This window comes from Camelus bactrianus, chromosome 10 (genome assembly GCF_048773025.1).
Source record: "Camelus bactrianus isolate YW-2024 breed Bactrian camel chromosome 10, ASM4877302v1, whole genome shotgun sequence".
Taxonomy (NCBI): Eukaryota; Metazoa; Chordata; class Mammalia; order Artiodactyla; family Camelidae; genus Camelus; species Camelus bactrianus.
This window is the reverse complement of record NC_133548.1, coordinates 29,507,335-29,519,499: the sequence shown is the minus strand read 5'-3', so window position 1 is coordinate 29,519,499 and position 12,165 is coordinate 29,507,335. Positions and strand designations below refer to the sequence as shown.

The following is a 12,165-nucleotide window of genomic DNA, read 5'->3' as shown; positions in this document are numbered from 1 at the left end:
TGTTCTCTAGCTAATGAAGGTAAAATGCGGGAAAATCAAAATTCATCTTTTTTTTTTTTCCATCACATTTTCTCTGTACCTTTGCTGTTACCCGTTGTCCTCACCAGTATTAACTAAGCTAAGCTAGTATTTGACTTCACATGTTTCAAATTATTTTGTTGATTATAAAACACCACGTAATTTCTGAAAACTAAATGACGACAGTGAATGACCCCCAACAGTCACCCCTTTTGGGTGGGGATTGAGGGGAAGGCACACAATGTGATTTGTTTTAAATCTGGGCCAGAAATTTTCTAAAACCTTGGAGGTTGAAAGCCAAACTAATCAACTCAGTTCATCTGCAGAGGACAGGTTGGAGAAGTTAAATGGAATAAAGTTTTTAAAATCAGACTAGAGAACTAAAGATCCTATTTGAATTTTTAAATTATCTGCTTTTTAAAATGAGTTTAGTTTTTATTTCTCTGTTAAAATTGAAAGCCTATGGAAGAGCAATTAAATGACTTCATAAATATTCCTGAAGTAAAGTATAAAGCTTGACATTCTTAGCATTTTATATTCTTTTTCTTTTGCATTATATATTCTTTCAAAGCATTTTTACTTCTGTTACTTTATTTGATCCCTCTTAGCATTCCCTTGAGGTAGATAGGAGTGCTCTTGTCTTTTTATGTTAAATGAAGAAATGGTTCCTGGCATGCTTAAATCCTTCCACAGGGTGACATCTGAGTAATAGGGAACTTGAACTTGGAAATCAGCCTCCATCTAGTTTTTTCACCACACTATCCTGATCTTGAGTTGGACTTTCTAATTCCCATAATTTCTATATCATGTTGATTATTTATAGACATTGTCATACACTACAAACTCTTGAAATACAGGAATTGAATCTTATACTTCCGTACATGTCAAGGCTTAAACCAGCTCCTTGCATGTAATAGAGATTTAAGAAATATGCCAAAGAGAGGTTAAAAATGCCACAAAATTGTACCAATCTCCACCAGCAAATGAAATATCTGAAGCTAAATGACCTGATAGGAGATTTTTAAATAAAAGATGATTCCTGAAATGTCTAGTTTCTGGTAAAAGAATGATTTAAATGTAGGCACCTGCTTGTGCTATTGTTCAGGTTTCCATTTTGAATGGTTCAGGGGTTTTTGAACCAATGTTTGAGCTCTTTTTAACAAACAGGATAAGTCAATGTTATTTTCAGTACAGATGAAATGATCTGGATAATGAGTTACCTGTTGAGAGTTCAGTTTGATCAATTTCAATCACGTGGGCCAGGGAGAAGGAGCCACATCTTTAATGAAACACAGATGCTGCTTCGTCCCCTGTCTTTGGGCCAAAAGTCACCTGCTGCCATAAAGTAACATTTAGAAAGAAAAGTTTTTTGGTTCTGAATGACTTACATGACATGAAACTGCGTTTTGTACACACCAGGCACATATTTACCTTTGAATTCACAATGAAAGTGTTGTCTGGCCCCATTGCCTTTCTCCTTTCAGAAGATGGCATTGAAATGCAAATATACGAAAGAAGATTATTAGTTGGCCTCGCCATATGTAAAAGACATCAGCTGACCCTTTTTAAAGATTTATATTTGAAATATTCTGTGACTTCATTATGGCAAAGTCTACAAGGATTTTAAAGACACTCAGATTCTCCCAAAGACAAAGTTATGCTATTGCTTTGCTTTCTTGGAGTTTGGGAGACTTGAAATTGATACTTTCACTTCATCTTCTTTTGAATCGTGCTGCTTCACCCCTCCTTGTCCTGGTGATGTGATGACTTTTTGCAATGACTTGATCAGCTTATGCACGTGTTTTTTTTTTTTTTTTTTCAAGCTTAAAAAAAAATGGCATCAACTTAAGGACTGAACCATTATTCATTTAGCTCAGCTCTCTCCTAACATCAGAAAATAAGGTGTCATCAACCTGAAATGGAAGGTTTGGTTTACAATACACATATACACACACACCACAGAATACTGAATTAGTAAGAGTCCTGTGAAGGGATTTCTCCCTTTATAGGAAAGGAACTTGCTCTATGAGGATTTTGAAGCAAATAGGCCAAGGTCTGAATATTGGCTTTGCCATGTATTAGCAGAGTTCCTACCAGCTGGCCAGTTTTTACACCTCTGAGTCTCAGTTTCTTCATTTATAAAATGGAGATGAAAGTAGAAATTCTAAGTACTGCTGTGAAGAGTGAATAAATGTGCATTATACCATCATAATGTAAGAACAAGTATGTACAAGACTTTAAATATTGAGAAATTTTGTGTGGTTTGGGAGGGAGGCAGGATTTGTGTTCTAGATCTACACTGTGAATTATGGTAGTCACGAGCCACCTATAACTGTTTAAGTTTTAATTAAAATTAAGATTAAGTGAAGCTTAAAATTTAGTTCCTCAGTCACACTAACCACATTTCAAGTGCACAATAGACAAATGGGACTAGGGACTATTGCATTGCGCAGCGTGGAAGAACATTTCCATCACAGCAGACAATTCTAGTGGACAGCACTGCTCTAGCCATCTATGGAGATAACCAAGCTAAATGAGTATTTTCCCCTCTTATCTTAACATGCCTGTAGTCTGAGTACTTGATCATATTTGCCTCTTCTTTTCTACAAGAACTGTCAGACATTGGTTTGTATTTTTATTTTACTCAATAAGAATGAAATTTTCACAGCTAAATAGTGTTAGTCTCTTTAAGCAGAAAATCACAGTCTAAATTTAGGTATTCAAAATCATCCACTCATGCTGACTTACCAAAAGGAGTCACATCACCAAAGAAAACTAACCAACTCCATTCAAAAGAATATTGTTTAAAATATTATTTATTACACTTTGCTTTCCAAAATGAAATGATGTTAAACATTTCCCCTTGAATCTTAGTAAAAGTAACTATTAACTTATTATCCTTTTGGTTTCTCATTCCCAATATTTCTTGGGTTTATTCATCCTCATAGCCCCCTCCTGCCTCATTTCCTTATCATTACACTTGAACTATTGCATTAGACTCTCACAGTTACTCTCTCACTAGTTCCCCCCTTCAAAAAAATTTATCTCTGTTGACACCACTGGACTAATAATTTTCAACTCAGTCTTGACTACATTACTTCCAGACTCAAAATCCTTTAATGATTCCCCTCTGTGCACAAGACAGTTCAATTTCTTTCATCTGACATTTAAGAGCCTCCACGATGAGGTACTGAATTACCTTTCCAACTGGATCTACTATTCCCAGTTGTAACCCTCTATTGCAGCCAAAATTTTGGATGCCCAGCGAAGGGTGAATTTTAGCATACCCATCAACACGGCCACCTGGTTTGCTCTCTCCATTCTCTTCTCCATATTCAAAATCTTATCCATCCTCCTTTGCCCAAATTAAACCCTATCTTCTCTGTAAAGCCAGCATGAAGCGCTCACTCTCTACTACTCTTATGATCTGTGGCTTCTGTTTACTAATGAATATTAGCTCCCTGTATCCCTGTCCTCAATTTTAATGATATTTGAACTATAAAATATTGATTACAGGCAACTTTTTCTCCCTAACTTCTTTCTCTGTTGACACAAAAGACACATATAAAAAAGAAATCATTTTAATGCATTTACCTCTATGAATCTTCCTTTAACACAGTGTCAAAAATGTAAGTGTGTACCATTTTAAAAGACATTTCTATTTCTTTTTATAGGTTCAGCTTCTGCACTGCATAAAGCAGACAGTCACTGGGGGTGATTCCGAAATTGTAGACGGATTTAACGTATGCCGAAAGCTCAAGGAAAAAAATCCTCAGGCGTTCCAGATTCTGTCCTCTACCTTCGTGGACTTTACAGACATTGGAGTGGATTACTGCGATTTCTCTGTACAATCCAAACACAAAATTATAGAGTAAGTACTGTTTGTAAATTTCTCATAGCCATAACAATTGACAGTGAAAGCTTCATTTACCTAAATCTTAAGCAGCAGAATGCTTCAATTAACTCCAGAGTTTTACTTTTTAAGAACTGCTTAATTCAATTCTAGAGTGGAAGAGAAGCAAAGAACTATTTCACCATTTAAAAAAAAAAAAAATCTTTATCAACTTCTACGAAATCTCTGTTCTTAATCAATATTTAAAAAAAGTAAGATTTCATGTACACTTCATTTTTAAAATATAAGTTCTGTATAGTGATAATCAGTGTGATTGTACTGGTCAGGACACTTTCAGGAGTGAAAGAATATAACTCAAATTAGGTAGATCCAGCAGTTTAAAAATATCATCTGAGACTGATGTCTTTTTTACCTTCACCTCTTAGACCACGTATCCTCTGTGCTGGCTTTGTTTTCAAAGATAATCATAGAAGCTCCAAGTTTTTATTTTTCTTAGAGTTGGTCATCATAACACAGAGAAGCCACTTATTTCCCAACAGCTACAACAAAGATGTAGACTCACTGCCCAGATTGTGTCCAAGTCTATCCTTGAAGCATCACCACGGCCAAGAAGTCAGAGAATTCTGACTGGCCATTCCTAAATCACATGTTCATCTCAGGAGTGAAGTCAGCCTCACCTGAACCACAAGATCTGAGAATGAAATAGTGATGTCTCCCCGGATTGATCCCCCCAAATCATGTTCCCTACACAGAACACTTTGTGTATCTTTTCATTTAACATTATTTTGTAATAATTTTTCAAGGATCTACAAAGGCCACAAATGTAACCTCCTATTTGAGAATTATCCTACATTGTGCTTCTAGGACATGTTTTATTTAATCCAACATCAGCTAATGAATTTTGGGATGTTTCCAATTTTAGAATAGAGTGTGTATTCTTCTTTTAGGAGAAATAACCAAATAATATGAAAAAAAACCACATTTAATAAATAATCAAATCCCCAGTATACTAACTCAGCTTTCTTTATATACACATATGATCTTTATTTATTTATTCAACAAATATTTATTGAGGCCAGTCACCCTTCTTGGTGCTTGGGTTACGGCAGTGGACAAAACAAAGATTCCTGGCCTCACGTAGCTAACTTCCTAATGGGGGAGGGGAAGAATTAGGAATTTTAAAATAAATGAGTAACTTGTAATGAATGTTAAAACATTTTAAGTGCTTAAGAAAAAAAGAAAAGTAAGGCAGGATAAGGGAATCTGTAGAGCCAAAGACTTAGGGAGGATGAAATTTCTATCGTTAAATAGTGTGTCAAGGATAGGCTTTACTGAGTAGGTAACATTTGCACAAAAACCTAAAGGAATGAGGGATTTTTGCCCAGAAGATGAACAGTTTCCAGAATCATCTAGAGCCAAGATCCTAAGATGACCCTAAGAAGATACCCCGTGTGTGTTCCAGGGACAGCAACGAGGCCAGTGTGGAGCAGGGAGGAGGTCAGATGGGGATAAGTTCACCTAGAGCCATGTTAGCCATTGTAAGAATATTAGCTTTCCTTTTCAGTGAAATAGGGACCTTGAGCAAAATTTTGACCAAAAGAGAGACATCTATATTTATATAAATGTGTTTACATTTAAAATGGATCACCCTGGCTGCTGTGCTGAATGTAGCTCAGGAGAACAAAGGCAGAAGCAGGAAGACCAGCCAGGAAGCTACTCCAGGGCTGCAGGTTAGAGAGGAGGTGGCTTGACCAGGAGTGGTCCGAGCGGTGATGGCAGCAGTGTGCATAAGTGTCCGCTTGAGAATATACTGCTATATTTTGCATATCAATTCAGTATGTTTTCCTGACAGATTGAATGAAGGGCATGAGGGAAAGACAGATAGACATCAAAGATAGATTCTAGTTCAGAACCGCATCCTCTGAGAGGTCAGTCATCGAGGTGGGAGAGAGAAGAAGCAACTCTTGAGATTCCTAGTCTTAACACGACAGTTTTTAACTATTTAAAAGTTATCTTAAAAGCCCATAATAAATTACCATGTTGTTGTAACACAATAGGATTGTAGATTCCACAAGGCTAGTGAATACAGGCAAAAAAAAAAAAAAATACAACTTAGCTAGTGAGTGAGAGTAACTGAATATCTACCATCTGAATCATGATTAGGCTTTGTTATTTTTTGCAGTAAAATTCCAGAGTTTGGCCATTATCAAGGTCCCAGGGATATCCCTAGAGAATATCAAGTGGTTAACATTAATTCACTTGAAAATATATTTTTAACAACAGGAGATGAAACAAAGAGGGTTTTCAGTTAACCAAGGTCCTCTGTCTCCTGAGTGTTTGGGTTAATTTTCCTCTGGTTAAATCTTTTAACTCTTTCGAAATGCTTATGTCCTATCTAGTACAAAAAAAACCCTTGGAGGCTGCTGAGAGAGCTAAGTATAATGCAGAACAATAAAAAATAAACAAAGAAACAAGGACAAAAATAATCATAGTGAAATTAAGCTAACTTACGGCATCCTGATGGTTACAAATTCAGTCACATGAACACAACTCCTGTTGCCTGTGCGCTCTTGGTCAAGTGACTTGTGCTTGCTAAGTAGGCCACAAAAAGGAGTAATAGTGCCAATAAAAAACAAAAGGAGCCCTAATAATACCTGCTACATACAATTACAGTGGGGATGACTGTCCCGGTGCCTGGCTCAGAAAGGGCAGAGTAAATTTTAGCGAGCTATCCTTTTCATAGTCCAACACACTTATTGGTAATAGATTTTAGTATTGGCTCTGAGTTTCTAAAGACCAAAACAAGGAGAGACCGTCATCAACTTGCAAGATTCAAAATCCTTCTAAAATCAGAAATACACTTTTCCCGCAGGTCCTCATGAGATGTGATGGTGGGCCAGACCGTAGCGATATCCCCACAGCAAATTCACATCGCATCTCTCAGTGAGACATCACTTTGTACGCAATGAGGAGTCTCCACAGCGCCCTGATCCTCTGATCGCAGGAGACGCACGACCCTTTCATTGGGTTCTCCGTTGGCATCACTAACGATGTTTTGGTTTTGCTGGTTTGCACTCAACACGTTGCTGGTTTATGTGTAAATGCTGGTTCTTTATGCACAGCTAATACATAGCTGATTACTCCTCACCTTGGGGGCTCTTTACCCTTCCTCAGCATGCAATCCTGCATCAGGACCCTCCTTTCATCCTGTTTTTTGCCCACAGAATATCCCACTTAATAAGGTTCAATTTAGCATTTTAGGTTGATTCTCAAGATGCCAGCCATCCATCTCCTCTAACATGCTCCAGTCCTCAGAATGACGTCTTCTCTAGCCCTCAGAACTAACTTCACTCTCCAGTTCCCCTCAGGTCACTGCTGAGAATGCGAAATAATGAATTTGGGTCTTATTTTCTCGGAGAAAAAGTAAACACCAGGGGGAAAAAGACACAGACTGTGATACACACACACACACAAACACACACACACACAGAAACTGATTCTTTTTGCCCGCGTATGTGAGCTCTCAGAAATGAGAGCGTAATACAGTGTACTGTGAGACACACAATTCTGATTTCGTGAGATCAATGAATCATGAAGTTCCTTTCACTGGTATGTGATCCACACAGAGACTCTAAAAGAGAGAGCTGTAACTAGCATAGCCATCACCGTGCGGGAATCAGGGTGTTAGTGAAAAAAGAAACAGGTCACCAGAGGGGCTGGGATAGAAGAACCCCCAGGAAGTTTCAAAGTCATGACATCCTTGTCAGCAACACGGAGCATGGCGCAAAGGGTGTCATTGTTATACGTACAGAACATAAAAGAGGGGGTGAGGTGGGGAGGTGGGTTGGGAGCAGCTGGGCTGGTATTTTGAAGATAAAAGGCAAAATGTCCTCAGCAGCTGTGAAAGGGTCTGAAACCAGCAGGATGGGTGCTAACAGCGCAGTTGAAAGGCCAAGAGCTGCCCTTCGTGCCACTCAGACCTGGAGGTCCGCAGTCTCTTGTGCCGACTGACCTTTTCCTTAATTCTTCGTTCGTGAAGCCACAAGCTGCAGGCCACAGAGCGTTCTTCATCTATGTGGAGAAGGTGGGGTGACAGGGGAGGGCACTGCGCCACCTTTTCAGTCCTATTTGTATTTTTATCAATGTATACAAATTCAAGTTCTAAGAGTCTAAGAGCCTTTTTTGAAAACCTGTTTCCTTCTTACACTTCCTTTCCCTGTGTCGATTCAGTAGGTAATTTTCGGTTACTATTCAGTAGGCAAAGAGTTGCTGCCGATCACCATTTCTTAGAATTGATCATTGTACTTGCCATTGACCCAAAGGATTGACTATTAATCCAAGGCACAAAGCACAGGACCCTGATCGCCATAATTTTTTAACTACGGACAACTGCATCCTTCCTCCTGTAACCTGACTTGTTGATAATGGTTCATTCTGTGCAAACGGCCAGCTAAGTGTAATCGAGACCCCAAATCACTGTCACCAAGCCCTGGAACATGTGACAGTTTGTCTGGTTTGACCCATCATGCCGGGATCCACTCAGCTGTTGGCTTACGTTACCACCTCCTAAGCTGGTCCAGCAATAGTTTTTGGCACTTTGTCATCATCCTCATTTGGCCCACCATCAGTTTTTATCCACCTAAAGAAAAGGTAAATTTGGTTGATGCTTTAGAACTGGCTGAAAGCCCACCTTCCCAATAAGCTAAAACGATTTTTTTTCTCTTCCTTTTATCTCTGTGACTAGACAATACTCATGCCCTGCTAATCATAACCAGCAAACTTAAATTCAGAAATAATACTATCATTTCTCACCTTGAAAACAGTGTTATGGTACATTGTCATAATCATGAATCGTATTCAAAGAAAGAATATCGAAATCACAGTATTAGGATCTCCTGAGGTTCTAAAAATACCTTGGTACTCTCCCAAGGTACTGGAAAAAATATAAAAAGGTACATATGCAACAGATATTAACTGTCCATGTCCTGTTATGTCCAGGCTCTGTGTTAAGTGCTGGGAATACAACATTAAAGGAGGGACAGTATCAGTCTTCTAGAAGCCTATACACAAAGATACTTAGAGAAAGAGCCAAAGAATGTGCCTCAAGCTAGAACCTTCTTTTCTCTGTGCCTCAGTTTCCCCATTTGTAACCCAGGGATTTCAAGTATATTTCAAACTTAAAAAAAAAAGATCTTTCTTCTCAATGATGCGCCAATAAAATCATATCTAAAACCCCAATAGATGAAACATATAAAGCGACTAACCTATGAACTTATAACGTATTTTAATATGTAAAAGCTACTGTTTTTAAAGAATGAAGAATGAATTCATTTTCTTAAAGAAACAAAAAACTTTGAACTGGAATTTCTGAATAACATTCATTTTAAATTAAGTTGAATCATTCTGGAACTTACGTAGTAAGATGTTGAAAAATACTTGCTAAATGAATAGATGAAAAAAAAAACAAGTTACTACATTATGCCACAGATAACCTTAATATCTTCTGTGCATGCATTTGGATTCTTTAATATTGTATTTCAGAAACACGTTCCAAGATGCAATGACACTTACAAAGGTGAATGGATACTTTATGACTTCCATATTTTATTTTTCTCTCTTCAAAAAAATAGATTAGATGATAAAGGCCAAGTGGTTCGCATCAACTTCAACAATGCAACCAGAGACACGATATTTGATGTGCCTATTGAGAAAGTTCAGCCTTTTTACGCTGCCCTGAAGGAGTTTGTTGACCTCATGAACTGTAAAGAATTCAAGTTGACTTTCAAGATGAATCCAGGTCAGTGAACACATTTTCTCAAACAACTGGGAGAATGGGTTTTCTTCAACCTTAACCATCTAGCGCACTGTCTAGAGCAGGTTTTCTCAAACATGGTATCTGGGACACTTACAGCAGACGCCTGGCCCCTAGCCTTGCTCTAAGCTGACTCTCCACACTTTCAAACAGTGATTTGTGATAAGCTCCTAGGCAATCCTGAAACAGACCAGAATTTAATAATCTCCAGCCTAAAGAATAAATATTGAAAGACAAGCTACAGGCCAAATACAATCTCATGTCTGAGATGAAGACTAACTACTTATATTTTCCATTTTGATAGCCAGTCAATACAAACTGAAGCTTGTACTTAACTTTTCTCTGTCTTGGTAAACAAATAAAATTGGCCCTATGATTCTCCCTCTAAAGCACATGAGTAATGTTTACCCATCATGCGTATCTGATCTGGCAAGCATAGTGCTACCTGAAATAGACGTGCCTGGGGTATTCCAGCCACCTGGATAAAGGAGCAGAAAGCATTGTGCTTTGTTTTTTATTAATCTGGACCACCTCTACTCAATGAAGTGACATCAGACTTGAGGCTTTTGAAATCTAAAATAATAAGCGTAATTTCTCCCTGCTGCTGACTGGGCCACATGGAAGATACTTTTCACTTGTAATTATTTTTGAATTGATCTTTGGCATCATAAAGTAATACTAGAAATCTCCACCAGGTGGCCACACCAGGTTGATGTGAAGAGCAGTACCACATAAAATGGAAATAGCACGGTAGAAAAGTAGCCCCCAAAACAGGGTCAGAATCCAAGGTTCCCCCGTGGAGGCAGCGTATCTTCTGACAGCTGCTTCCACCTCCCAGAGCTTCTGCTTCCTTGTGTGTGAAAAAATGAAATAATGCTCTCTTTTCAGGATCCTTATGAGGCTTAGAAATAATGTACACAAAATGCTAGGAACATAAAAGACAAACCACGAATGGTACTATCCTTAGAATTATTTGAAGCTGCTAAACTAGAAATAAACACTTCCAAGTAAGAGGTAAATCACAATCAGAAAGAGCAATTCAAACGTGTTGCACAGACATAATATTTTAAGTCAGAAGGATAAACATGTCTACGGGGGCCTGCTGGGTTATGGCCAAAGGTTTAAATGGCAAAAGGTCTAATGCAGTGCGCATCCAGTGGCCTGATTTGTGTGGAAACTCAAAAGTACAGTTTTATGTAAAGAAATCAGTATACTGTTTCTTGATGTGAACCAAGCATGAAGTGCTGCTTTGCATTTTACACTTTCGAGCTCTGCCAATCATGACTGGATTCATGCTGAGAAACCCTTTTGTCTAGGGGACGTGATTACCTTTGATAACTGGCGCTTACTTCACGGCCGTCGCAGCTACGAAGCAGGAACCGAGATATCCCGCCATCTGGAAGGGGCTTATGCAGACTGGGATGTGGTCATGTCGAGGCTCCGGATCTTAAAAGAGCGTGTCCAGAAGAGAAAGTGAACCTCTCCCGTCTCTACTTTCAGTAAGATTCCAATGAGGGTATTTTGTAAGACATGCAAGGTTATTGTGTCTTCAGAGGCCACGAGCCATGTCATTTATGTGTTAATTTCTTTAACATTGAACACGTCCTCTTTCTCACAAGAGTTCTCTTTCCTTTGTAATCGTGCACAGTGCCAGCTTGTTTGATGTTGTAGCCGTGTTCTCTCTCTTCCAAATAAAGCAGCTCTCCTCTTCCATTGCATGTATGATCTAATTTTTCTTGCCCATATGTGAGAGTCTCCAGAAGGCCCACAAATAGTTTTGTATCAAGAAAAATCTTTCTTCAAATAAGCTCTCTTTTAAATAAAGCTTTTGTTTCAAATAAAGCTTGTGTTTCAAATAAAACTTGTCTCAAATAAAGCGTGTTTCTGCTCTGTTGCCTACAGGGTCTCATTTTTTATGGCTGCACATGACTGTCTTTAGCAGGCTTGGGAAAAGTCTTCATATTTTCAAAATCTCTTTTATTCACTTTTATTATAGAATTCTATTACTCAAATTTCCAGACTTCACCACCTGGTGATCTCAACATTTCCTTTGGTACCTAAATTATGGCACCACATCCAACAATATGGCAAATTAAGAGAAAATGTAGTCCCCTCTAAGTCTCTCTTGCCCCAAATAAATCCTCCTAAGAACTGCCAGCATAGCTCACACCTGTCCGTGACTCAGTTCTCCTCATTCCTTGCCTTCGATTATTAACTAGAAAAGGAAGAACCAAGATGTACGTGATACTTGTAAATGGACACGATGTCTGTTAATCTCTGGACAGCTTCACCTGTGGTCTTGGCTTCTTCTATGAGCACCTCATCCCCATTGGTGGAACACAGGTGTCACCACCAACCATGCAAGTCCCTTTCCTGCTGCATCCAGTCTCTTCCATACCCCACTGCTAAGGGGAGCCTTGGTGTTACCATTGGCTGAAATCTCGTAGTACGTGAATTTTAAGTCCGTATATTTTGGGACCTC

The 12,165-nt window shown here is 38.6% G+C and overlaps 1 protein-coding gene across 3 annotated transcripts in view; it reads left to right on the top strand.

The window, feature by feature from the left end:
• The window catches only part of BBOX1 (gamma-butyrobetaine hydroxylase 1), a 54,983-nt gene extending 43,410 nt beyond the window's left edge, over positions 1 to 11,573 (top strand). For all 3 annotated transcript variants that reach the window (XM_010964750.3, XM_045523887.2, XM_045523886.2), the window contains 3 exons: positions 3,693 to 3,889; positions 9,502 to 9,668; positions 11,000 to 11,573. In XM_010964750.3, the coding sequence (XP_010963052.2) occupies positions 3,693 to 3,889; positions 9,502 to 9,668; positions 11,000 to 11,160 (525 nt within the window). In that variant the 3' untranslated portion in view covers positions 11,161 to 11,573. The remainder of the gene's footprint in view (positions 1 to 3,692; positions 3,890 to 9,501; positions 9,669 to 10,999) is intronic.
• The last annotated feature ends 592 nt before the right edge of the window (positions 11,574 to 12,165 follow it).